Genomic DNA, 27,913 nt, shown 5'->3' with positions numbered 1-27,913 from the left:
ATCCTGCTGTCTTGCTCCTGGCTGCTGCCACTTGTCTGTGTGCAACCTTATTTCAGTTTAAGGATTCACTGTGGTTTCCTAAGTGAAATTAACGAGTGCATACCAAAATGAGGGTGAGATCACAGGAGACAAGGAACGCATGAAAGAACATTGAGTAAAGCAGAAATTTGGGCAAGTTGGTACGTATTCATTTTTGAAACAGCGCAACAGTTGTCGCCCTTTCTGAAGGGGAGATTGGGTATCTGGCGTCACATGTGGCATGAGTTGACTATGGTGGCGATTAATCTTTCCTAACTCTGTCTATATATTTGTGTGTTTTTTTTCAATAAACCCAGTTGTTAGTCAGCGCCTGTTTGTCTTTACCCCTCAGTTTCCACGTCCCGTCTTTGTTGCGCTGTTTCAAAAAAAAAAAAAGCATGAAAGAAAGCTTTACCATTTGCCCTTTGTTCTTATTTTGCTGTCCTGTCATTTCTAAGTGTGCTCAGCTTTTTAAAAAAGTTCATCGTAGCATCTTTTGAGTTTGGCTGCTTTCTACTCTCATGGTAATGCGTACAGATGAGTTATCAAATCTGTCATACTTATTTTTTCCATCCATGGTTCTTTAGCTGTCAAGTTTCATTTTTGCGCCTGTATTTTGGTCCGGCTGTATGTTATTGCCTCAGGTTTCTCTGCAGTTTTCTTTTTATTCTGAATCATTTCAGCGCTCTTTGCTATGAAACAATCGAGTTTATGATTGAATTGATTAAGATGATTAACTGCTACTTGCATTTTTTCTGATCGCTGATGTTAAACCTCTTGCTCTGTTAATCGTGCAGTACCGAAAAGCCGCAGCGGAGAACCCAGTGCTCCTGTTGCCGACCCATCGCAGCTACAATGACTTCCTACTCATGTCGTACGTCTGCTTCTACTACAATGTGCCACTTCCAGTCATCGCGGCTGGCATGGGTACGTGGGTTGGACTGAACGCTCTGTTTTGCGTCGTATTTGGTGTCTACAGGGAAGAGATTGCAGGGTTGTAAGGCCAGCCGAACGGTAATGCAGTGCACTACAAGTGCAGCTAGGCATTTCTTGTCAATTGAGTGCCTTTTTTTTTGTAAGTTGTAACTGCAGCTATGGTGGCACACACTGAAAGAGATGGTTGAACACTTGTTCGTTGATCCTGCTGTTTATGTTCACCCAGTTAAGCTTGCTTTTTTTCATAACAAATCATACACCTAGTACTAGCACAGAAGCTGGTTTTCTTGAGGTGCATTTTACAAAGTCACTGTTTTGATTGACATACTTGCTGACCAAAGCGGATACTTATTTATTTATTTATCTTTTATCCACAGCGCCAATTGGCATTACAGTGGGGGGGGGGGTTGATACAGTAACACAGTGCATAAATGCAGGTAAATACAAAAAAAGAGAAACAGCAGCCCAAGCATTCACAAAGTAAGCAAAGAATAACAAAATTGACGCAATGCGCATCTATCTGTCTTGCTCACACACTTTCATGCTTGTACGCATGTATGCAGATGCACACAGACATACTTATGCCTGTTTGAGATACAGTCAAGCCCACTTATAACAATACTGGTTATAGCAATATATCGAATATAACAATGCTCAGTTGTGGCACCATCAGCTTTGCCATGTGTTCTATGGTAAAATAAACTGCTTACAGCAATGCTGTCAAGGCACATTATTGGTTATAACAATTAAATCCGGTAATTTAGTGTCAACCATTACAGAAAAAAACAAGGAAATGCTACAACCACACCAGCAAAACCATGCTTACAACACAAAAGTGTGCATGTGTGGGGCCGACCAATGGACTAAGCTGGCGCAGCAACGCCACGAAAGCAAAAGAGGCAGGTGTCATCGCGTCAGGAGAGCTGCTGCATTGCTGCATTGGCTACGCACGCCACGCATACCCCCAATCAGTCGGTGCAGTGCACGTGCGTGTAGCCAGCGCAGTTTTTCTCTTGTCAGCTGTCACCGCACCCTTAGTTCTGCATGCTTCTTGAATCTCCCATAAGAATAGCTTCCAAAAAGCAGGCTTGATTCCTGTGACGTGGAGGTGCACGAAGCTCCCTGTGGCGCAGTGATGGCGGTGCTTTGGTCATCGGTGAACGGTGAACATTGTTCTGGTTCCCTGAAGTTCGATTTAACGAGCTTTTACAGGCATTAGAACAATCAAACCCCTCCGGGTATTTACTGCCAATAAATGCTCTGAAGTTTGTCGTCTTTTCTTTTTTTCGGCACAACCCTGTTATAACAATTATTGGTTATAACAATGGTATTTCCATGGCACTTGAATATTGTTATAAGTGGGCTTGACTGTACTTTATAGACAGCATAATCTAATTTCACAGGTGCATTGCATTGTTTAGAACAAGCTGTCAAGAAGAAGAAGATTGCATGCAGCACACAGTGATGCTTGAACTGCTGCATATATATCAGCCATTATTGGGAGTGTCTGTACATGTAGATGTGAATTCTCCTCAGTGATGTGCGTCGCTTTGTACTTGTCTCCAACTCTGGATGCTGTGACTGTGTGCAGATTTTCTGGGCATGCCAGCGGTCACCATGCTGCTTAGGAATGGCGGCGCATTCTTCATCCGGCGCTCCTTTGGCACCGACCGGCTCTACTGGGAGGTCTTCCGCCAGTACATCCACTCGCTCATCGGTGGCTCAGAGCACGCCCTCGAGTTCTTCGTCGAGGGCACACGGAGCCGCACAGCCAAGTCTCTCTGTCCACGAACTGGTCTGTGGCTCATTGGTTGTGCCTGACGCGGCTGTCATCTTTGTGTCTTGTAGTGCTTATGAACGGTTAAAGGAACACTGAGAACAGCGCCACCTAAACTTTGTTCTTGGGAAAAATCGATTTTGTGGCTCTTTCTGGTTATGTTGATGTTTTTCTGGCAGCAAAAGGCGTATTTATTGCGGAGAAGAATTTCACCACCACTGGATTCACACTCACGATGTCTTCACTGAAACTGACTCCATTGTCACTGTTTTGAGATGAATAGCTGCATGGTCTAGCCTCTGAGAATCCGCATCCATGAAGCTGTGTCGACGCACCACGGTGTACTTGCGACATCGGCCAATGATGGTGATGTTTGTATTTCATTTTTGGCCTTTTTTAGCATTTGAAAGCTCCATTTTCAGTGAAAGCAGTGTCGTTGCCTTAAGAGTGTGGTAATCTTTATATACAGACCAACTTCTGTTTGTTCTGAGTGTCCTTTTAAGTCTATTTTATATAGCCCAATATGTTGAAGTTTACAGAGTATGCTTTAGATGAGCTTCAAGCTTTTTACAAGGATATATAGTCTTTGCTATTACTTACATCTAGTAAATTTCTTTGTTCTAGTGCATGTGCTTGTTTGCTTTGAATACATGTGAAGGCAGTTCATTATTTGCTAGATACTTGTGATGCATTATCGTGTAACTAGGTTTGTGTAATGAAGAAAAAAAAATGTCCAAAATTGGTGCCAGTTTGTTGATTAGAGCCTCTTAATGGTAAACCTGCATTTAATAAACATTAATACACCACTAAATGACAGTGGTTTGTAGGTCCATACATAGATATCCGTACCGCATCTACGTGGAAGCATATTCTGTGCTGTGGTTGTGAGCTTGTCATGCTGGTCTGCAACCGTATGAAAAAAAAAAGGAAGAAAACGTGCAATGTGTTAAGCATATAAAGTTTTGCTTAGTTCGTGTTGACAGTAATTTGTAGGCCCATACATAGATTTCTGTATTGCATCTATACATGGAAGCATATTATGCGTGAGTCGGAGCTTGTCATGATGATATGCAACACTCTCACAAAACAAAACAAAAAGAAAGCAGAGAAGAAAGTATGCAGTGTGTTATGCATGGATACTTTGACTTAGTTCCTGTTAGGAGGCATTCTGTATAAATACCTCACAAAAAGAAATCGGTTTTTCTATGCACTTTTCTCCAGGTCTGCTGCAGACAGTTCTGGAGATGTTCTTCACTTCCCGTGTGTCTGACATCACGGTCATCCCAATCACCATCACCTACGACCGCACACTCGAGGAGAAGCTGTACGCCTTCGAGCTCCTGGGTGTGCCCAAGCCCAAGGAATCGACATCGGTGAGTCAAGCAGTTTGGGCCGACAGCACCTGAACGGGATGTCCTCATAACTGGTCGCATGCTCACTGTTGACATGCCATGCTTTTAAGTCAGATTAGGTGCTGGCTCTTTTTGGGCTTAGTTTTGCACAGGCTACAGCAGCAGCCATGTGAGGAACAAATGTCTTTAAAAATGTAAAGGGGTAATCAAGGGTGAGAACTATGCAGAAACACAGTCAGCAAGCTGTCAAAAAATTGTGAATTTTTATATTAGTTTGGTCATCTTATTTCTCAAGAGTCTTGGCAGTAGATAATGCTTTGAGTGGTTGTTTGGATTGGAAACACTAATTTAGAAAGTCCTGTTCAACCATTCTGACAGAGGAACTGTCCTGCAAAACTGCTTGTCCAAATTTGCTCTTTGGCATAGGAATTGTAAATATATTGGGTTATTAAGTGATTAATCACAGTGAGTATGTGTTTGATTTATGACGCACAATGTAATCATGAAATCTGGAAAAATTCTTTGACTTCATTCGGAGGACTCGCCTTGTTGTAATACGTTCTGAAAGTAGTTTCGAAGAAAGTGCTGTCCCAAATTTGCTGTGTGGGAAGAACGTTTGCAAGCAACTAAATGGGGGAATCGGTATTAATTGCAAATTGATAACACAATTTTACTCTAGTCGCATTCAGTTGACTTGTTTAGGTGCATGAAAATGTTTTGCTTGTTGTAATCAACCTGTTGTTTTCTCTTGTAACAACTGTGCAGGGTCTGGTGAAGGCCCGTGGCATTCTGAGCGATGACTATGGCAACATCTTCATCAAGTTTGGCACCCCACTGTCAGTGCGGCAGTTCTGTGGCCGCTCGGTTGATCGGTCCGTCCATAGCTTGCACCCCAGGTGGGTGATGACTGCCGCTGATGCTGCCACCTTGTTTGACCTACTCTTGAAAAAAAAAATAGATATAAAGTTGTTATCCCCTGCCTCCAGTGCTGATGGAAATATAAAGCAAAAACAGAAATGTTGGCACTTCTGCTCTAAGAGCTGACTGTATCTTTGATTTGCGGCATTAGTTTCTTCAATAAGAAGGCAGCACCAGAGGCAGAAAAGAGAATTGACACTGGTATACTTATTTTACTTGGCTGTGCTGCCATGGTGGTGCCAACATTCTCCCCACTTAGTGAGAAACTGCAGACATAAAAAAAATGTCAGGGCATAAAATCTATTAGCAGATAAAATGGCACGTGTGGTGGTGAACGGGGCCCACATGATGTCAGAACATGCTCCTCATCAACTCGACAGCAGTTTTTCTTCTGAACCAATGTTGTGGCTCTGTGAGAACCTAGACTATTTAGGCCTTGGTGTTCACTCTTCTGTAGGCCCTGGCTTAAGGGGGATGAGGGTCTTGAAAACTTGTTTTTTATTTTTCGACACAACTTGTTGAAACTTAGTACGCAGGTGTATCATAGAATGCTGATTTCAAATATGCATTTAGGTTTCAAATATCTCACCTGGAAGAAAATTTATTGCAAAATAACATTCAAATTAGGCAATTTCTTACGGGCCTTTATAGTAATTTATCAGTTAAAGAATGATTTTTTAAGAATAAGTAGACATTTGCAAAGGCCCAAAGCACATGCTAAAGCTTTCTTTTTTCCTTTAAACATGATATATGATCAATTAGGCGAAGTGTGGGCTAATTACCGCCACGTCATTTTTTCTTTCCAACTTTGTTGTTTATTTATGATCAACAAAATTAGTTTGTAGACATTCTGTTAGCTTTAGGATGTGCTTTGGGCCTTTCCAAATGTCTGCTTATTCTTTAAAAATGTTTATTTAACTGATAAATTACTAAAAAGGCCCGTAAGAAATGACCTAATTAGGATATTTTATTTTGCCATATATTTCCTTCCAGCTGAGATATTTGAAATCTAAATGCATATTCGAAATCAGCATTCAATGATACACCCAGGTGCTAAGTTTCAGAAAAGATATTTTAACAAATAAAAAAAATTTTCAAGACCCTCATCCCCCCTTAAAGTGGTACTCATGAAAACTTATTCTTTCTCCATCAGGGGGGCTGCCAGTCCTGCGTGTACTACTTGAAGTCGTGAAGAGACCACAGACACCTTTCTTTGACATTGCTCTCATTACTGGTTAAGGAGGCGGTCATTGCTTATAAAACTGGCATGTCTACGTGACTACTGGGCAGTGTTCGAGCAAAAAAACACTTCAACTTTGACCTCACCCCACTTTGGCTGACGAGACTGCGGCAGCAGTGCTGTTGTTTCTGAAGGAAACTGGACTCTCTAGATGCCTCTTTGAATGCGTGCTGTTCCTTCTAGGCTGCCTTCTTTTGGGCTTCCCTCTTTGTCTTCCCCCCATCCAGTGTAGCAGTGTAGTCTTTGCCAAAAGTAACCAGCCTGCAAGATTTGCTTGTCAGTTGTATACTAAAGCAATTATGCCAGCCTTCAAGCTCTGAATCTCTCTAGGGTAAGGAGAACCCCTGTCCTCATCTTCAAAGAACTTTTGGATCTTTAGGGAAGCCGTGAGGGCTCTACTATACGACTGAGAAGCAAACCATGCAGCCTGGTTACTTTTGGCAAAGACTGTACATACTATTCCGGTTAAACATCCACGCCTTTCCGTTTTGTTTCCTCTCCGCCTGTTAAAGGTGCACTGAAGAGGAATCTGAACTTGTCTTTTTGCCGCGGGAACTCTATCTACACGTTCCTAGCATTCTTAGAAACTGCGACTTATTGCCCTGTATGGCCGATTTCCCAAATTAAATCGAATTAACGTCCGGCTCCCGCCCTTTTTTTTTAATCCTCCCTTGTACGGTGGGCGGAGTCAACCAACGTGTGGAGTGCCTTTCACCCAGTCCCGTGGCGGCTTGCCGCTCTGCCATCGGCAGAGTAATACGTAGTAGTCCGTAGTAGCAAATAGTACGCGCGTATTTTTATTTCTGCGGGCTTATTTTGCGACTATATTATCTGCGAATGAAACTATTTTTTCATGGAAACCTAAAAAACAAAATAAAGCGAAAGCGAAGCCTCCACAGAGCTGGCTGAAAGGCACTCCACGCGTTGGTCGACTCCGCCCACCGTACGAGGGAGAATTAAAAAATAAAGGCGGGAGCCGGACGTTAATTCGATTTAATTAGGGAAATCGGCCATACAGGGCAATAAGTTGCAGTTTCTAAGAAAGCTAGGAACGTGTAGATTGAGTTCCTGCGGCAAAAAGACAAGTTCAGAATCCTCTTCAGTGCACCTTTAACAAAGTGCCCTGCCTGGTCTCTCATGTGACAGGTTTGAGACCCACGTGACGGCGGAGGAGGCGGCCGCCTGTTCCCGGCTGGCCCACTGGGTGGTGCGGGCCCACCACCGGTCCCTGGCCATGTCGGCCTTCCCCCTCCTCTGCCTGTGCTTCCAGGGCCGCCTGAGCCGGCGGAGGCAGCCCGTCCTGGCGTACGACCTGGCCAACGAGGTTCTCTGGCTGCGGGAAATGGTGCAGCGACTGGGAGCTCTCGTGCACCTCAAAGGTCAGTGGCCTGTCTAATGCTTCCGCTGTGCGGGTAGAGTTTTTGTCTAAAGTGCCTGGCCCGTGAGAACTGCACCCAGCAGTTTCGAAGCCATGCTTCGGGACAACTAGGAGGCTCTCGAGTGCTGTCAACTCTCTTCATCGAGTGCTGCCGACCTATTGTCAGGACGTTGCAATGGACCAGCTTTCCCCTGCTGCGGGTAGCTGCTAGTGGCCGTTGCAGCTGCAAGGTTGTTTACCGCAATGTCCTGAAAGTGGGTCAGTGTCATTGGTCAGAGGGTCAAATTTGTATTTGTCTACAGGCTTGTCTCCTTATGTCATATCTACATTTGCTCCTGTGCTAGTTAATCTTGAATTTTGGAAGAACTTGAAGTTTTAGATTGGGAATGAAGCTGCTCTAGCCTTCTATGTCACCTGAGTGAGTGTGACTTGAGTTAGACAGCAAGGCTCGAAAACTTGTTGGGACAAACCCAAAGTGAGCTGTGTATTTTTGAGAAAGACTGTATCTACAAATGGCAGCTCTGTCTATAGGTGGCAGACGGAATTTTGCTTGGATAGTCTTGGTCCTACCTTACAATCCAACCAGTATTTTTGGGTTCCATTCTCAGCCTTTTGGCTTATTTTCGACTTCCATGACTTTCCTTGTACTAATGTGTATTACTTTGAACTATTTGTATCCTGTTGACACTTGCTGCCTTTCTTTGGATTCCGTTGGTTTCCTTTCGTGTTGATTGCATACTTCTGGCTTGCATAGAGGATGACAACTATAAAGCATTTACATTGAAAATTTTCTGTTTGCACTGAACTCCTCGAACAGGAGGAAACAGCAACCAGACCAACCCATTGAGCTGGCTTCGTCGCGAGGTTCGGCTCCACTCCAACATGTTCCGACTTACGCCGGAAGGCAGCATCGAGCTGGTGCCGGTCAGCACGAACGACATACTTCCTCCGGGAGGACCAGCCAAGGCCGAAGCCGGTGCCAAGCCAACCATCTCCCCGCTGCTGAGGATAGACGCTGACACAGTGCAGACAGCGGTGCCCCAGATGATGCTCTATCACTACGGCAACCAGGCACTGCAGGTGGTGGCGCCGGTGTGCATGGCAGCTCTTGCACTGCTGGCGACCCCTCCGCCGAGGTCTCATGGTAGGCATGCATTTATCCCACTTGTTCACCGTCATTAGAGGGGCTCTGAGGACAGCTCATACAATTTTAGCAGCGATGCTGTTTAAGGGGGGACACTGGTCTTGAAAAGAAAATTTTGTTAATTTACTCATAGTTATGAAATTTTCAGGGCACATGTATTTTTGTGCGCTGATTCTAGATATGTCATTTAATTTCATGTAAAACAATTCCTTGAGCACTTATGCACTTTTTATGCTAGTATCTTGCGGAGAGTTCTGAAGAAAATTTGCTGCAGGAAACTCGCTGAAATGTATGCCACTGGGTTCTCTTGACACCAAGGAATACAATAAGGGTGAAATTATCATCCTGGCTCTCATAGAACTTGAGTAATAGGGTACTGAAGCTGCCACTTCAGAAACAGGAATACACACTTTCCTTCTCATTTCTGAAGCGACAACTTCAAAACTCTATAACTTAGGTTCTATGATAGGCAGGAAGACAATTTCACCCTTATTGTATTCCTTGGCGTCAAGAGAACCCAATGGCATACATTTCAGCGAGTTTCCCGCAGCAAATTTTCTTCAAAACTCTCCGCAATATACTAGCATAAGAAGTGCATAAGTGCTCAAGGAATTGTCTTACATGAAATTAAATGACATATTTAGAATCAGCACACAAAAATACATACACCCTGGAGATTTCGTTACTGTGACTTCACTAATAAAAATTTTTTTTTCAAGACCAGTGTCCCCCCTTAAGCCGGAGGTTGTTCCGTTAGTCATGCGCTGTGGTGGCTGTGTTCGCAGTAATGAGGTCACCCATGGACACCTGAAGCCCCTGTAGGAGCGTATGACAACTATTGTATTAGTTGCCATCCGCTCCAACAGGGGGCGTCAGGCGTCCGTGGGTGGTACTGAAAAAAAGACTTGTACGTACTGATGACTGAGTGCTGGTTGATCTTGGGGGGGGGGGGGAGGGGGGTCCTGTAGACAGCAACAGATAGAAACGACAAATACAATCACGGTTAACTTAGTCTAACCAAACTTAAACAGCATCACTGTGTCATCAGTCGTACACGAGAGTGTAATCTGCCTTACAATTTTTTGTTGTAAGGAAAAATCAATCCAATTTCCAAAGAATTTCGGCAGTACGAATCCTACAGTGTTGCGATAAGCGTTGCTATATTATCCAAAATTCTTAGCACTGAAAAGTAATAAAATTCGTACGCAGAAGCATGGGAAATGGGTTCATGCAGATCTGTTTATGGTTGGCAGGAGATTTATTTATGGTAATGCCACTGCTGACTACTTGCAGTGGATACCACGCGACGTTGGCAGTGTGCGGGTTACGCTGCCATTCAGTGTTAGCGGTGTAAAGTGAACAACTGCTGATACTAGCAGCATCGGCAATGTGTGGGCAGCGCTTAGTACTCGAATGTGCGGTCGCGGTTTGTGTGCTCATATCATCTGTAATGGTGTGGCTGAGTGTTCGGAACTTCCGAAATCCTGCACTTACGTTGTACACAATGCACTCGGCCGGGGAATTTTACGAATTTGTATCATCCCCAATCATCGAGATTCTGCGGTACTTACTGACTCTTGTCAGTCAGTCATTTCATTGTTTGGTTAACTGAAAGGGGGACACTGGTCTTGAAAAAAAAATTTTTATTAATGAAGTCATAGTTACGAAATCTTCAGGGAATATGTATTTTTGTGTGCTGGTTCTAAATATGTCATTTAATTTCATGTAAAACAATTTCTTGAGCACTTATGCACTTTTTATGCTAGTATTTTGCAGAGAGTTTTGAAGAAAATTTGCTGCGGGAAACTCGCTGAAATGTATGCCATTGGGTTCTCCTGACACCAAGAAATACAATAAGGGTGAAAGTGTCTTCCTGCCTATCATAGAACTTAAGTTATAGAGTTTTGAAGTTGTCGCTTCAGAAGTGAGAAGGAAAGTGTGTATTCCTGTTTCTGAAGTGGCAGCTTCAGTACCCTATTAGTCAAGTTCTATGAGAGCCAGGATGATAATTTTACCCTTATTGTATTCCTTGGTGTCAAGAGAATCCAATGGCATACATTTCAGCGAGTTTCATGCAGCAAATTTGCTGCAAAACTCTCCGCAAAATACTTGCATAAAAAGTGCGTAAGTGCTCAAGGAATTGTTTTACATGAAATTAAATGACATATCTAGAATCAGTGCACAAAAGTAAATGTGCTCTGAAAATCTCATAACTATGACTAAATTAATAAAATTTTCTTTTCAAGACCAGTGTCCCCCCTTAACTGAACATAGTCGTCACGAGACCTCAGTTTCTTGGTAAGTAAACAAGAACTTCATTTACGCATTTTTCTCACAGATCCAGTGGATTTTTAAAATCAGCGTTACCTTTTGCTGTAAATATTCCTGAGTCTCGTAAACAATGAATACAGCCAGCCGCTTTTGGTGGGCATGGACATGGCAGCAGTTTCTCATTTTAACTTTGTCTGCTTTCAGGCTCTGTTTACGAGAACTTCAAGAAGCTCCAGAGCCTGCTTCAACGAGAGTTCGTTTTCGAAGTCGACAAACTGGAGGAGGTGGGTGAATTACACACTCCGCTATTTCTGCATTATGCTTGATGTATCAGCAATAACCTATTGTTTGATAAGAGGGATGGGCGTCAACACCTTTATGTGATTACTACAGGGATATTGCTTGGAAACAGGCTTCTCTTGTCATGTTGGCACTAATTTTCCTACAGGATTAATTAATTTTTGTGTGTTTCGAGGTGGAATTAAATGGCAGGGACTGTATGTGTCAAGGAGGTACAGTTGGGCGAGCATGTCTTTCTGTTTTTCAGGAGCAGGAATCATAAAAGCCAGTAAATAGGAACAGTTGGGGATAAGAGTTAATGGAGAATACCTGAGTAACTTGCAATTCGCTGATGACATTGCCTTGCTAAGCCACTCAGGACAAGAACTGCAAAGCATGATCAATCAGTTAGACAGGCAGAGCAGAACGGTGGGGCTAAGAATTAACATGCAGAAAACCAAAGTAATGTTCAACAGCCTAGCAAGAGAACAGCAGTTCGCCATTGGTAGCGAGGTGCTGGAAGTAGTAAGAGAATATGTCTGCTTAGGGCAGGTAGTGACCGCAGATCCGGATCATGAGAGGGAAATAACTAGAAGAATAAGAATGGGGTGGAGCGCATATGGCAGGTTCTCTCAGATCATGAATGGTAACTTACCAATATCCCTGAAAAGAAAAGTATACAACAGCTGTGTCCTACCGGTACTCACCTATGGGGCAGAAACGTGGAGGCTAACAAAGAGGGTTCAGCTTAGGTTAAGAACAACGCAGCGAGCTATGGAAAGGAAAATGATAGGTGTAACGTTAAGAGATCGAAAGCGGGCGGAGTGGGTGAGGGAACAAACGCGGGTTAATGACATCTTAGTTGAAATCAAGAGGAAGAAATGGGCTTGGGCAGGGCATGTAATGCAAAGGCAGGATAACCGCTGGTCCTTAAGGGTAACGGAGTGGATTCCAAGAGAAAGCAAACGTAGCAGGGGACGGCGGAAAGTTAGGTGGGCGGATGAGATTAAGAAGTTTGCGGGGATACAGTGGCCGCAACTGGCGAAGGACAGGGTTGATTGTAGAGACATGGGAGAGGCCTTTGCCCTGCAGTGCAGTGGGTGTAGTCAGGCTGATGATGATGATGATGATGACAACAGAACTCAACTTCATCACCTCTAGTGTGTCGTTGGAAGCCACCTACTGTGTGATTTGTTGCAAATGCTGTTGATGTACCCATCAAATTGGCTCAGTGGTTAGGGCACTTGGCCACTGAGCTGGAGGATCTGGGTTCAGTACTGGCCATGGTGGCTGCATATCACCTCCATCGATACGGAAGAGGCGCCTGCGTGCTGTACGATGTCGCCACATGTTAAAGGGACACTGAGGAGAGCTCTATTAATATTTTTTTTATAGTAAAATCCGATAATTAGGCCTTTCATGGCTTTGTTGCCACTTCGCCGGCAGCGAAAGATGCATTTATGTCTAAGAAATTTGGATTCGAAGTTGAAAAAGTTTTTCCCGCCGCTCTGATTCAAACTTGGGATTCTCCTATGACGACACAGGACTAAGTGACGTGAAACATGACGTGCACATGACGTAACGCAGACTCCGTGATTTCTGGCGGCCAGCAGTGCGGCCCAGCAGCAGCCGAAAAGAAAGCTACCGCCGGCCGCACGTTGAAGGCATCTATCGGCTGTTGTGGCCGTCGCTTCGTTTACGTTTGCACTGCCGTTTTGCCAGCGTTACAATGGATCCCATTCTCGAAGTCGTCAACGAAGTTCTCGCAAATAGACACCTTTAGCATACCGTGTACCTTGCTAACGTTAGCGGAATACCGGGAGCCCGCCTACCGCTGCGAGCAGGTGCTGATTGGTCCCGATGCTGCAGGAGCGCGCGTGGCTGTCGGGTACGTGGCGCCATCTGGCGACGTCAAAGAGATTTGCGCGTGCATTTGCGGCGCCTCAGTGATTCGTAGCTTCTCGTGTCCTAGTGTTGCTAGAACTATTGGTTCTAGCAACACTGTTTTGTCCTATGACGTCATCCCGCTTGTACTTGCGAGTTTGGCCTGTGGCGGCGATACCTGTATTTTGGTTCTTGCTCTTTTCTGCGTTACAAGAGCTTTGTTGTCAGTATGAGTGGCATTTTTGTAATCAGGAGCTGGTATTCTGTCGATGCAAGTCAACTTCAATTTCTCCTCAATGTCCCTTTAAAGAACCCCAAGTGACCTAAATTAATCCAGAGCCCTGCAACTATGGCTTCCCTCATAGTCCACGTGTTGCATTGGGACGTTAAGCTCCACAATTTGCAATGTTGGTGCTTTCGGCTCCTTTGTACTGAGGGTCTTGAATGCATTTAAGCAGTACTGTACTCCTTGCATAATTCAAACTCGAAGGAGACCAAAGGTTTGTTCCAGTTACGCAGAGTTCGAATTGAAATGGGACCCTTTTTAATCCATTCGTCTCTGCCATCCTGCCCGCGAGAGCACAGCACGACTTGGGTTGCTGGAAATAATTGGCAGTTACTTCTAGTGGAAAGGTCGCATGCAAGAGGCTTTTTTGTAATTTGGCTCTTTTAAGATAAATTGCAAATCTAGTAAAATTTTTCTTGTTTGTGAAAAATCTTGAAACAATGAGTTAAGTGAATTGCACGGTGGCACATGTCGCACTTTTGACAACTCTTTCTTCCTGGGCCTTGCACACTATAGGTTTGTGTAATGCTTTCTGCTGTACTAAGAATTTGGTGGTCAAAATGGTGCCATTGACAAGCCTTTGGGACGGAGCTACAGCTGGTTTCTGGTGCTCTTTTATCGAAGCAACATAGCCAAAGTGAATGACCTTTTCAGCGAGGCTGATTTTCCCTCTCAGTGTAGCACATTGTTTTATGCAAAGCATACTACTTTAGCTACCACTTCAGCCCTTCACCGTGGTTGTGCGCCTCCAAATCACGTGACACGATGATGCCACACCACGTGACACGATGACGTCACGACAGTGGAGAAACGGGGGCCCACCTCGCGCCGTCGCTGTGGTTGTGCGCCTCCAAATCACGTGATACATGATGCCACACCACGTGACATGATGACATCACGGCAGTTGAGAAACGGGGGCCCACCTCGCGCCGTCGCTGTGGTTGTGCGCCTCCAAATTACGCGACACGATGATGCTTCGCATTCTCCAGGCCTAACCAAGTTAAATCTCAGCCATTTTTTTAAAGTTGCTTTTTGGTACAATATGTGGCTGACATGAACAGCCAGATACATGCCACTGATGAACATTTCCTTGCAAGCTTTGGGATTTCCAGGCCAGGGCTCCAGCTACCCTCGCCTGGCGGATCTAGTCACACTCACCACTTTCACTATCATAATGTAAGGTATTTGCAGCCGGCATTCTCTGCAGTGCCAGTAGACAGTGCATGAATCTTAGCGCCCCTGAAATTTCATTCTTCCCGCAACGCCTTGGTTGTGTTCAAAACAAGCGACGAGAAAAATTTTTTTTTTTTCTGCAGTATGTTTTCGAAACTTGTGAGAAGGTTGCGCCATCTGTTGTTGAAATTGCTATCCAAAAATTAGCAGCCAAGTATCTGACACCATCGGTTGATGTGCGTTTAAGGGGGGACACTGGTCTTCAAAGAAAAATTTTTATTAATGAAGTCACAACTACTAAATCTCCAGGGAGTATGTGTTTTTGTGTGCTGATTCTAAATAGTATGTCATTTAATTTCAGGTAAAACAATTCCTTGTGCACTTATGCACTTTTTATGCTGGTATTTTGCGGAGAGTTTTGAAGAAAATTTGCTGCGGGAAACTCGCTGAAATGTATGCCATTGGGTTCTCTTGACACCAAGGAATACAATAAGGGTGAAATTGTCTTCCTGCCTATCATAGAACTTAAGTTATAGGGTTTGAAGTTATCGCTTCAGAAATGAGAAGGAAAGTGTGTATTCCTGTGTGTGAAGTGGCAGCTTCAGTACCCTATAACTCAAGTTCTATGAGAGCCAGGATGATAATTTTACCCTTATTGCATTCCTTGGTGTCAAGAGAACCCAGTGGCATACATTTCAGCGAATTTCCCGCAGCAAATTTTCTTCAAAACTCTCCGCAAAATACTTGCATAGAAAGTGCACAAGTGCGCAAGGAATAGTTTTACATGAAATTAAATGACATATCTAGGATCAGCGCACAAAAATACATGTGCCCTGAAAATTTCATAACTATGACTAAATTAATAAAATTTTCTTTTCAAGACCAGTGTCCCCCAAAGACAACAAATCGCCATCTTGGAAGCAAATCGGTTAACATACTTGATGCTGACAGCACCAAGGCACCAGTCCGAATAGACTGGCGATTCAGATAAGATTTCAAATAACCGCTGCCCTACAGTATGTCTGCATCACACACAAAGTCATAAGAGCTTGCGTATTTAAACCATTTTGAGGGCTACTGTTCAGTCCTTATGTTTATAAATTACTGGGAAGTTTATGTTGTTTTTTTTGCCAAAAAAGTCTGGCAGAAAGAATTGCAGATATATTTATTTTCATATTTCTTTGCATTTACAGGCAGTCTGTGCCTTATTGTGTTGGTAGCTTGAGCATGTTTTCTCAGCTCAGTGCACTGCCCGTTAGTCACGAAAGAGCTTAACAGCAAACCTGTCTTCATCTTTGCATCCCTGGTGCAGAGTTTCCGGGAGGCAACCTATGTTCTGCAGAGTCTCCACGTTCTGGCCGTCCTCAGGCTGGACCCGGCTTCTTCGGACGGCGTCGACAGCTTGCACCTCCTTGCTACTCATGTGGTGCCCTTCCTGGAGGCACTACAGGTGAGGAGGTGGAGCAAGCAGCACGTGTTGAGTCTTTGGTACTAACCATTAGTGCCTTAACCCTTTGAAGGTTTTTGCCGCATATGTACGGCGGCGGCTTTCTGTCCCGCAAGGTCTTTGCTGTACGGGTACGGTTTCGATCTTCCGTTTGAAATTTTGCGCCAAAAGAACGATGCGTGCTCACTGGGGGGTGCTGCCACCTCTTAGGACTTACAAGAAGTGTTTGAATTTTGTGCTGCCTTCTTACGGAGATAAGCAGAACTTATGTCTAGCTTTAGCGCGGCGGCACAGACTGCGGCAACACCCCTTTTGTAGTTTTGGTTTCGCCGCGTGATCGCAACGGAGTCGCGCGAAATTTGAGTTTTCTTTTTGTCAGCCCTATCTTGCACGGGCTGCCGAAGTTGATTTCTATCTTTATTGGCGCTGCTCTTAGCTTGCTTATCACCGTTGCTCGCGAGGTATTCTCGCCCTCTGTTGCAACGCACCTACGCGGTTTCGATTCCGCCGCGGGATCGCAACGGAGTCGCGCGAAACGTGTTTTCTCTTTGTGGGCACTGTTTTGCAGAGGCGGCGAAAGTTGATTTCTATCTTTATTGGTGCTGCTCTTAGCTTGCTTATCACCGTTGCTATTCTATTCTATTCAACATTTTCCAGTTGTGAGTGATGCTGTCACCAAAGTACTGTTCCTAATTTTTTTTTACTATTTATTCTCGATTATATACATTTTGCAGATTTAAGATCCGCAATAAAGTAATTTGGCCACCTGGGAAAGTTTTCTTCAAAATAATTCGACCCTCAAAGGGTTAACCCTTTCAGGCGCCGTTTTTTGTTCTGACTGAAATCAATTATTTTTTCACCTAATCAGTATATTCAGGCCTCAAGAAAGGGAATTTGTTTTCGAGGGTTAAAGACCAGCAGGTAAGTTTTTACAACGATGTGGAGGATTGCGTACAAAGTGTCAGATTTGTTAGAAATAGTAACATCAAAATGTTCTCGTGTGTCAGGCAAACACCCTAGGGTTCATGGAATCACTTCGTGTTTTGAAGATGCACACTACGATCGAAATTGAGCAAAAAACAATCGATGTTTTCACTCGCGGCAAAATCTGTCTGCACAAAAACGGCGGACAAAGTGCTACCTGGCTCACTCTTATGTGAAATATTATTTACTGCGTTCGCTACATGGTACAAAAAAAAACAACGTATTTGCAACAAGAAGGGTTCTCAATTTGACTGGAATACTGAAATCACTGTTAAGTGCTCCAGTTTCTCAGAAAAAGATGTAAGTTTGCCACTTATGCAATTGTGTACAAAGTGCCTGAAAGGGTTAACATAAGTAGCCGACCATATTTCTGGGCTTCGATAATTCTGGCTTGTGCGATGTTTCGAACCTTCTTAGGAACCTTCATGCACCTTGTAGGAGTGTGTACATATTCCCAAACAGTATTTTGGCTGCCGTGGTGGCTTAGTGGTTATGGCGCTTGGCTGCTGACCCGAAACACGCGGGTTCGATCCCGGCCTCAGTGGCCAAATTGTACTGTACTGTGCCGTGTACTGTACTGTGCGATGATAAAGAACCCTAGGTGGTTCAAATTTCCAGAGTCCTTGACTAAGGCGTCCCTCGTAGCCCGAGTCGCTTCGGGACGTTAAACCCCATAAACCAAGCCAAACAATTTTTTGCACTCTGTGGGATCCAGAAGGCCAGTTTTTCGGACTAGAATGGATGCCAGCGAGTCTCTGCGGCATCCCGAAGTTTGATGTTTGGACCTAAAGTTGACGTGAGCGAACATTGATAGGCAGCCAAGTCTCTGCTGTCTTTTCCACTGTCTGTGGAAAATGCTGTCTTGGATTCAGTGGGAGGAATTGCTTTGGATTGGCTTGGCAATTTCTGTACATCATTGCTGCTGCTGGAATTAATGGCGAATTCATTGTTCCTGTAGAGGCGGTTTGCAAAAGCAAAGGGGGTGCATAATTGCATTGATTACTAGGATTGCAGGACAGCGGCTACATCTGCCACAGCTCAGACGCTTGCATATTCCTGCGCGTTCTCTCTTAGTCTTAAAGGGACAGTGAGGAGAGCACTATTATTATTTTTTTTACAGCAAAATCCGATAGTTCGGCATGTCATGGCTTTGTTGCCACTTGGCCAGCAGCGAAAAATGCATTTATTTCTAAGAAATTTGGATTCGAAGTTGAAAAAGTTTTTCCCGCCCCTCTGATTCAAACTTGGGATTCTCCTATGACGACAGAGGACTAAGTGACGGGGAATATGACGTGCACATGACGTGACGCAGACTCCGTGATTTCTGGCGGCCAGCAGTGCGGCCTAGCAGCAGCCGAAAAGAAAGCTACCGCCGGCCGCACGTTGAAGGCATCTATCGGCTATTGCGGCCGTCGCTACAGTCGCTTCGCTTACGTTTGCACCGGCGTTTTGCCAGTGTTACGATGGATCTCGTTCTCGAAGTCGTCAACGAAGTTCTCGCAAATAGACACCTTTAGCATACCGTGTACCTTGTTACCGCTAGCGGAATACCGGGAGCCCGTCTGCCGCAGGAAAACAGACGCTGATTGGTCCCGATGCTTCAGGCGCGCGCGTAGCTGCTGGGCACGTGGCGCCATCTGGCGACGTCAAGGAGATTTGCGCATGCATTGGCTGCGCCTCAGTGATTTGTGCTTCTCGTGTCCTAGCGTTGCTGTTCTAGCAACACTGTTTTGTCCTATGACGTCATGACGCTTGTACTTGCGAGTTTGGCCTGTGGCGGCGATACCTGTATTTTGGTTCTTGCTCTTCTCTACGTTACAAGAGCTTTGTTGTCCGTATGAGTGGCGTTTTTGTAATCAGGAGCTGGTATTCTGTCGATACAAGCCAACTTCAATTTCTCCTCAGTGTCCCTTTAATGGCTGTCATTGGGGAAATGGCCCCTTATCTCGCCTCACATGTCAGGTGGCTAAGGATCGTGTGTTACGACGTGCTAGCACAGAATTGGTTCGCTGTGTGCTTGATGTCATGACCGACGACCACGTTGCACATTTGTTTATCGGTGACGTGAGTTGTGGTGCAGACATGACGAAAGCATGACTCGGACTCATATTCAAGCTAACATTATTGCTTTTCACATGACATAGGGAATGGTAAAATTCGCGATCTTTCAAGGCAGTTTTTCTCAGCAAGGTAATTTTTTGGAGTTCTCAGATTTTTTGGACTCTTCAATTATTTGGACCATTTTCCGGGTCCCGCTCAGTCCGAAAAATTGGTTGAACTAAATGTTAAAGTTCAGCACAAGTCAGGTGAAGCATAAAAACTGCGATATATTCACTGCTTCTTCATACATTCTCATTCTGGGTCATAAGGCAGGCCAAATTTTAGCCCCGTTTTCTCTCTTTAGAATGATGTGCGACAAATTAGAAAATACAGAGAGCTACATAGATTGTGTCAGCAAGTGGTAAATATATTTATAATTCAGTTTTTTTTTTTCGTGCTGTGTTTCAGTTTTTAACAGCTAAACGATGGCTGTGACATACAATAAGCGGTCAGGTTACGTGGCTCAAGGGCTTGCAGCCATCTGATCTTTAACTCCTCCCTAAAATCTCTCAGAAATAAAGTTGTTACCTACCCACCTACCCTACGACATGGCTGTAACACGGCAAAGCCACTCACGGCTACCGTGATCGATGTAATGTCGTGCGCGTCATTTCAATGAAGAAAAAACGGAGGCAAAAACTTGGTGTCTATACCAAAACAAAGGAAAGTACCGTATTTTCCGGTGTATAAGACGCGGCTTTTTTAAAAAAATCTTGCTGGTGCGTCCTATACAAGGGTGCGTCTTATACGCTAATTTTTCGTTTTTTTTTGCGAGTTCAGAAAGTACTCAGGTTCATGTTCAGGCTTTTTCACAGAAAAAATATCACTACCAATGATGTGGTTGTAACATGGTTAATAATTCAATATGGGAACCGCCGTGCGCAACATTTTTAGGTGAACTTTATCACGAAACGGCGGGGATGACGACTTCCGGGTTCATAAACATGCGGCCGTTTCGGAGGCCCCAAGCAAAAGTAATGCGAACTGCCAAAAGATGGCGACAGTCGCGCTTCTCGCCATTGTGAAGACAAGCCAAGACAAGCCGGCGTTTTTTTTTATTCACCTTTTGCAAGTTTGTTTGCTCCGTGTACGTAACGCGAAGAAAACGTTTCAGCTGTGTTGCCTCCAGAAATGGGCGAACTTTTTGATAGAGCATCTCAAGATTAAGACTTCGAAGGTTTTAAGTAAAAATAAAATGTTGTTATGGACGTAAGGAGAGTTCATTCGTTTTTTTCTCGTTTTTGCTAAAACGTGGGCGGATATGGCGTGAGTGTTGCCTTTTTCGATCACTTAGTGTTGCTTAAGAAGTTCTCACAGGTACGGTACATTTCACGATGGGCGCGCAAACATGTTTAATTATGCCTCACTAGCCTAACTGGGTAAATTGGGGTGCGTCTTATACACGGGTGCGTCTTATATACCAACTTTTTCAATGACGGCCTGCATATATGGCGTGTGCGTCTTATACACCGGAAAATACGGTAGAGTGTTTTCGAGAAGCGCAAAGAAAGGATGATTGCAACGACTGTGAGGATGATGGTGGTGGTAGTGGCAATACTATCCCTCTTCCTTCTGCCCAGGTGGTGTGCGACTTCCTCCGCGAGCAGCCCAGCGACGTGGTGGAAGTGCCCCTGCCGGAGCTAGTGCGGAAGTGCCAGTGCGCGGCGGAGAAGCACCTGCTGCTTCGGGAGGATGGAGGCCTCAGCGACTACCGGGTGCTCTCGCTCGACCTGCTCAACAACTGCCTCATCTGCCTCTGCAACCTGGGCGCAGCACGCAAGGAGAAGCGGTGCGGAGCCTATTTTCTTCTTTTTTTTTTCTACCTTTTCCGAATTTCTAAAATGCACCAACATTTGGAGTTTTGTATATACGGTGGGGTACACCCATTGTCTAAAGTTTATGAAACATGACTCTGGCAAAGAAATTCAATTTCTTTACGTGCAGGGTGCAGTGCTTTAGATTTAATGGTGCACTTAGTAATTCACACGTTCAGAATTATATCTATACAGGTACATCACCTTGTCGTAGGCTGATGCAAAGACAATGTTTATATTAAATTTTTTTGATAACTTTGGGTTTCATAAAGTTTTGACAGCAGGCATGCGTTATGACTTGGATGGCTTGGTTTGCATCCAAGAATGAAAAATAGTTGCTGTTACCCCTTATGGCTTCAGTCGGCGGAAGAAATTGGCAGGCATGAACAAACAGGGCTGAATGCGAGCTCAGGTTTCATAGGTGTCGAGGAGTGTTGTAGTATGCATACTCTAGGCTGGCCAGCCTTTTTACGAGTGTTCTTTTCATGTCACAGACTTGGGCACAGTGTGCATTTCACTTGGGGCCCTTAATAGATGTGCCAAGCAGGAATCTCAGAAGCTGCTGCATATTGCATCTGATCCCATTACTCAAATGTGTGTGATATTTACCTTATCTCAGCAAGGATGATTTGAATGTTTCTTGGTCTTTTTGTCAACTGGCAGCAGGGGCGACAATGGGAACCTGATACCTGGAAAGTGTCACTTATTGTGTCCCTACATGTTGATATAATTTTTATGCAGTCATAGTGGTTTTTATAGAGGGACTTTATAGAGATTTTATAGAGTAATAAGAGCCTTATAGGGTTCTTTCTTTATAGATGTGGCAGCATTTTTATAGGGCCCTTTTGTTCTGTGCTACAGGGATGGTGCTGCGGTCCTAGTCCCGGATGCCAACAGCATTGCCAAGGTTCGGGAGAACATCGGTGAGTGAAGTCATCATGCTAGTGATGGCTGGCTGCACCTTATGTACGACTGCCTTCGATATCACATTAGATACCTTGGGATGATTACCAAGTAGGGGCCCGAGGGGGTGTGCTCCCCCCCCCCCCCCCCCATACCCTGAAATCAAGCTGTAACCCGCGCTTTTTTTTTTTTGGCAGCACTCTTTATGGGCATGTGCCATTCAGTTACCTTCCTGCCCGCTTGATACAAAAAATTACCTTGGACCCTCCCGTCCAAAAATTCCCGGAATTCTAACTCTTAGGTTTGTTGACTTGAAAAGGTGGTGTGTGGGGCTTAGTGTCACCCTAAGTATACACATGGGCTGTAAAAATGAATTGCTGCTAGTCGCAAGCATTTCACTGTAGTCAAGTTATATCTGTGCAAAGCTGTCAATAGGCAGTTTTCTTTGATACAACATCCAATATATTTGACCCTCAATGCACTGATCAAAAGACTCGAAGTCTTTAATGGGAGTGCAATTTTTTATTTATTTATTTATTTCAGATACTGTCAATCCCATTGGGATTTTTACAGGATGGGCACATAGTAAGGTACAAATCGAATACAAATGGATTGGTATACATTGGTATACATGGTATTTAATCCACATATTTGTGAATTGTTAATGCTAAAGGCCTGTTCAAAAGGACGTTGAGGGCAATTACAGTTTTCCTGTTCCGATACTGTACCACGATCTAATCACAGGGAAGCCACTCTCACTGAAAGTATAAGCTAGAAAAATCCAAGGAACTAAACACAGGTGGCGTCATCACCGGGCAACTTCGCAAGTAAAATGAATGCGTAGCACAGATTCTTTGACGCCAATCCCAGAGGCGACGCGGGACTGGTGAATAATAACATCGCAGCCAGGAAAATGCAGCATGCGGTAATGTGAAAGCGGGGTTCTGTCGTATTTACATTTTGGAACTGAAGACAGATATAGGCTTTTTTTGAGTTGTCCTGCCTTTTTTGACTCTTCCTTCAGGCTGTCCTTAAACAAGAAGCTAATCACAAGAAAAAAATTATAAGCTCTAGACTTTTGATACCTGGCTTGTGTAAATAGTTAAACACTACAAAGTTGATTTCATTTACAATTGTGATTGGCAAGCGGAGTAATACAGTACACCATGAACTGTGGCCCAGTGCTAGCAACTGCTGTTTTTTAAGTTGTACCCTACTATAGCCTGTAGTGGCTGGCTTGGTCTACGCAGTACCACCTACTACCATTGCCCCCACCCAGCTTCTAGAGAGTTGTGTGTGCAGCAAAAAATCCCCTGTCCCAAGCAATTGTGCATACTGCTGTAGCAATGGCTGGGTGGTCTGAGGTGGCAGGCCATGTCCAAAGAAATCTAAGATTGTCATCACGCGTAGCGTGCATTCAGAAGTGTAGTGAATGCCCAACCTGTTTTAAGGCGGAAGCCTTTAATGCCTCATCGTTGTAAGCAGGAGTTGTCGACAGAAAATGTCACGCTTTTGAATTGGTCGAAAAGATTGTGACGTCACAGTGCGCGAATTTCAAACGGGGCCAATTGTACTTTGGCTAGTAACCATGCAACCAATTAAAGGGGTCGTATAGTGATGCTCCAAGTAAGTGGGAATGAGTTTAGTAAATTGCTTAATCACCCAATTAGCCTAATTAACCTTTCTAATCAGGCCAGATAAATAAATAAAACCGAGTAGGAAATTGGTCGAGTTCGGGAATCGGAGTGCGAGACGAGCATGCTAACCACTCCGCCTTAACAAAGGCACATCTAGTGAACATGGTGTCTTCATTCACTCCCATCTTCCTCCCTTCTCGTGGCAAGGTTCAGATGTCCATGAAGGTATGCAAGAGAGATACATTTCCTTTCCTCAAAAACCAATTTGAGCCGAAGGGGCGATGGCGTTCTATGGACTCTCTGGACTCCCTGGCAGCGTAGCAAGACGTTGTCGCGTTTCACTCTTAGAGGCGAAGCTTAACATCTTAACAACACATCAGTGACACAAGCAGCAACACCGCGCTTAAGGCTTTCGCCTCACTGCACTTTAGGTCAACAAAGTGCCTCCCTGAATTTTTCTACCATGATTTGTCAAGTCACCAGGCTTTCCACAAGGTGTAGAAGATAAAAAATTGTATATCAGGTACAATGCTGAAATTCTGTGCAGTTAAGTTTGAAAGTAATGTTAACGCGAAAAAAAAAATCATCAATACTCATAAGAAAATAAGCAAGTTGGTGTTGAAAGCTGTGTGCCCCCTTAAGCAACCAGACAAGTTCTAACAACGGACTACTTTTTTGTCATGGAGGAATTCTGTGCGGCGGTCCTGAATGTGGGAGCTTCACTGCGAACTTAAGTTTTATCATACTATAGTTGGGCGCACTGATAACATATAACGCTGTGCTGGCATGGCTGCATTTGAAGCCGTAGTGGACTGATCATCAGTGGCAGCTTTATGTGGCCACACTTGAATGTGTCTGAGGTCATTAAGTATGTTGCCAGGGCCAAAGAAAAAGAGAAGCCCAATTTTGCCTTGAGGGGAGAATCTGGTCTTAGAAAAAAATTTTTTGTTAATGAAGTCATGTTTATGAAAACATCAGAGTATATGTATGTTTGTGTGCTGATTCCAAGTATGTAATTTAATTTTATGTGAAGCAAGTCCTTGTGCACTTATATAATATGTTATGTAACTTTTTGCCAAGAGCTTTAAAGAAATTTAGCTGCAGGTTTTGATTTCTCTTGACATCAAGCTATGCAATAACGGTAAAATTATCATCCTGCCTGTCATAGAAGTGTATAGATACAGGGTTTTGAAATTGCTACTTTACAAACGGGAAGAAAAGCTAGTATTTCTGTTTCTTAAGTGAGAGCTTCAAATTCCTATAACTCAACTTCTATCACAGGCAGGATGATAATTTTACACTTATTGTATAGCTTGATGTCAAGAGAAACCAATGGCATGCAATCTAGCAAGTTCCCTGAGCAAAATTTCTTTAAAGCTCTCAGCACAAAGTTACAAAACGTAACCATAAGTGCACAAGGACTTGTCAGACATAAGACTAAACGACATATATTTCTTCTCTCATATTTATAACGAGCCCCTCATTCCCCTTTCCTCGTCTGCTTAATTGCTTAACGAGGGCCTCGGTTCTGGCAGCCTTGATGCCTTAGGAAGCTTAAGAGGGTTCTCACACAGCTTCCACCCTCGCCGTTCGATGACGTTCTACGTCACTCCTGCGGTTACTCAGGACGTTCTACGTCCGCCGCTTATGAACGTGGGTGGCGCTGGTGAACACTCCCAAGGTTAGGTCATTTCTAAACATAAATACCCCCGAAAGGAGAAGATTTGACAGCCGTCGCCGTAGCTTAGCGGTAGAGCACCGGACGCGTAATTCGGAGGTCGTGGGTTCGGATCCCACCGGCGGCATGTGGTTGTTTTTTCTTCTGCTTTTCTAATCAATTAGCTTTAAGCGATGACATGTTCAGTAATATTGTAAATTGATCAACACCACAAAATAAATAAATAAAATTAAAAATCCCCTGTGCCCCTTGGTTTCTGTGCCTGTTGGCTTCTCTTATATTTGGAATCACCTCTCAAAAATACATGTTCCATTAAGATTTCCTAATTGTGACTTCATTAATAAAAATGGTTTTTGAGACCCTCTTCCCCCGATCCTAGAATGTGCCAAGCTGGTCCTGAAAAACATATCACACTGTCACCTGCGCTTAGTGACAAGTCTGGCCACAAATTTCTTAAGTTGTGTAACCGTTGTATTGAGTGCAATTGAAGCAGTTTTGGGAGCAAATTGCTGTATTTTCATTGCCTTGCAGATGTTTTCCTCTCTGCTGCCTTGAGACTTCCGACAAGGAGAGCGGAGCCCTGTCAAGCCAAGCTGTAGTCGACAGATGCCACGAGTTATTTATTTCCCTTCTGTAGAAAGTGTGGGGCATTGTGATATAACACCTAGCTGTCGCGCTTCTACAGTTGCTGGCGGGGTAGCTCAGTTAAGTTTGAGAAGTCACAGAGTGTTCTTTTTTTTTCCCTTTTAGCCGAGCTGTGTTTTGGAAAAAATGTTGCATAGCACAATTTTACACAATCTTCTTCTTTATTATTACTGTTTTTGTGCAATACGCTGTTAACTGTAACTGTACTTTGGTTAAGTTTGTCTCTTTTGCAACAACAAGAACGAAGGAAATTGAGAAATCATAGGCCTTTTGCGTGATCACTTGTTTTGTTTCGATGGCATTTAGTGGCGTGCTGTAGAATACACTGTTACGACATGTTTTTGAATGTCCCCAAGAGCTGCTGCGTTTAAAAGTTGCTCATTTTGACTGTATAGTTACCTGTACTTGTTCTTTGTGTCCTTTAACAATGAATTCCATTGTGGCATTATCTTCTATTTCTAGCTCTCGATTCGGAGCCCTTTGATGCGGAATAACTTTTAGAAAGGCTCTGTGTCTATGCCATGAAATATTATGTGCCACTGTTCTTGCGCTTTTTTCCGTAACAATAATTGCCCGTGTTCCCTGGTACTGTTTTTTTCAGTAACACAGTGAATAGGTAGCTGCCTGTTAATAACTTGGTGTGGGTGTGTAGTACAGATAAGAAACAAAATATGCATCAAACTAATGGAATGAGCTGCAGTCAAGGGTAATAACTGTTGTAGATAGAAACACAATGTTGAGCTGTAAAAGCTCCAAATGGGAAGATACGCCTTGAATGTCATTTAGTTTTGTTTACAGTGCAGAGCTGGGGACATCATAGTTATGAATGTTCTGCAGCTATTGAGTTTTCCCCACTTCACTGTCACTGAGGTTAGAAGCCATTTTGTAAATGCAATATTTTAAAATTGCAAACAAATTTGCTACTTTTGTAAAAACTCTCAGCAAAACATTTATTTTGCAACACTTTGGCATCCATTGGCTCATTAGTAATGATTTGATTCTGTGTGGAAGTGCTGTAAAACATTTTTCTCTGTAATCTCTAGCTTCAGTGGAGTTATTGAAATGAACCTCTTTGGACTTCTGATGACGGAACATAAATATTCTCCTCCTTTACCTTACTGCCTTTCTTTACTGCCTGCTCAACATGCATATTGATTTCGTAAATTGTGAACGGAGGAAATGCCCTCTTTATTGGCTGAGGTGCCAGAGTTGACCAGCCTGCCTGCTACTTTCCTCTGGGGGCAAAAACACCAAACTCAAGAAAGTGAGAGTTCGAAGAGCCTTCAAAAGATGGCACTTCATGTCCAGTGTGGGGATAGAGAGAGTGAGCAAGGATATTTAAAGGAAAAAAAATCTTGATTTCTTGAATTCGTGGGTCAGTTGATCACCACATAGTGACAGTTTTTGGTACTTTTCTAGAATGTGGACATCACAATTACTGGTAATGACATAGTGAGTAACAGGGAGTGTGGTGCTGCTCCTTGCTGTAAACATGACGTCACGCTACACTTTTGGTAGGGAAACAGTCTTCTCCACGGTGGCCGGGAAAGGCTGAACTAAGGGGAGGGACGCCGTCTTCAGTTTGCTCGTGCGGCGAATCCCGTGAGCCCACCGACTAGTCATCACTGCCATCGCTGGCGTTCATCACCAGGTTTCTACATGGCATAGTTGTGCCTTGGGATCCGAGTCCACATGCGTTCGCAATGACGGCGGTGAAAGGTGCACAAACGATTGCACCGACGGGCGGGTAACAAAGAGGCGTTCGCAACATGAAGCAAATTTCATGACTCGCGTGACTACCGTTGGCTTTCAGGGCCAGTATGCTACCTAAGTCTGTCCTTATGAGTGGTGGGTTAGCCGTACTCGATGTGGACCGTGATTAGCGTGATTTCAGGCTCCGTAGGAGAAAACGAGCTTTCAGAGTTGAGTACAGAGAGCAGTCTTAGCACCGGTGCGTCTGCTCTTCGAAATGTCAAGCACAAACATCGGAGTAACGCAGAGCCATCTAATAATTTATGTGCCATGATCAACAACATGTTTGATCCACGG

At 44.0% G+C, this 27,913-nt stretch overlaps 1 protein-coding gene across 5 annotated transcripts in view; it reads left to right on the top strand.

The window, feature by feature from the left end:
- The window catches only part of Gnpat (dihydroxyacetone phosphate acyltransferase), a 33,773-nt gene extending 6,796 nt beyond the window's left edge, over positions 1-26,977 (top strand). For 4 of the 5 annotated variants that reach the window (XM_089556921.1, XM_089556920.1, XM_089556922.1 and 1 more), the window contains exons 4-14: positions 816-945; positions 2,546-2,749; positions 3,953-4,104; positions 4,849-4,979; positions 7,388-7,620; positions 8,437-8,763; positions 11,239-11,318; positions 15,969-16,106; positions 20,768-20,976; positions 21,863-21,924; positions 25,751-26,977. In XM_089556921.1, coding sequence (XP_089413047.1) covers positions 816-945; positions 2,546-2,749; positions 3,953-4,104; positions 4,849-4,979; positions 7,388-7,620; positions 8,437-8,763; positions 11,239-11,318; positions 15,969-16,106; positions 20,768-20,976; positions 21,863-21,924; positions 25,751-25,818 — 1,734 coding nt within the window. In that variant the 3' untranslated portion in view covers positions 25,819-26,977. Of the gene's footprint in view, positions 1-815; positions 946-2,545; positions 2,750-3,952; positions 4,105-4,848; positions 4,980-7,387; positions 7,621-8,436; positions 8,764-11,238; positions 11,319-15,968; positions 16,145-20,767; positions 20,977-21,862; positions 21,925-25,750 lie in introns of those variants that run through there. The other variant, XM_089556924.1, reaches the window with a different exon arrangement.
- Positions 26,978-27,913: the final 936 nt, after the last annotated feature.

The sequence above is a fragment of the Amblyomma mixtum genome, chromosome 8 (assembly GCF_055824585.1).
Source record: "Amblyomma mixtum isolate Tamu chromosome 8, ASM5582458v1, whole genome shotgun sequence".
Lineage (NCBI taxonomy): Eukaryota > Metazoa > Arthropoda > Arachnida > Ixodida > Ixodidae > Amblyomma > Amblyomma mixtum.
Note: the sequence above shows the minus strand (reverse complement) of the source record. Positions and strands in the feature narration are given on the sequence as shown.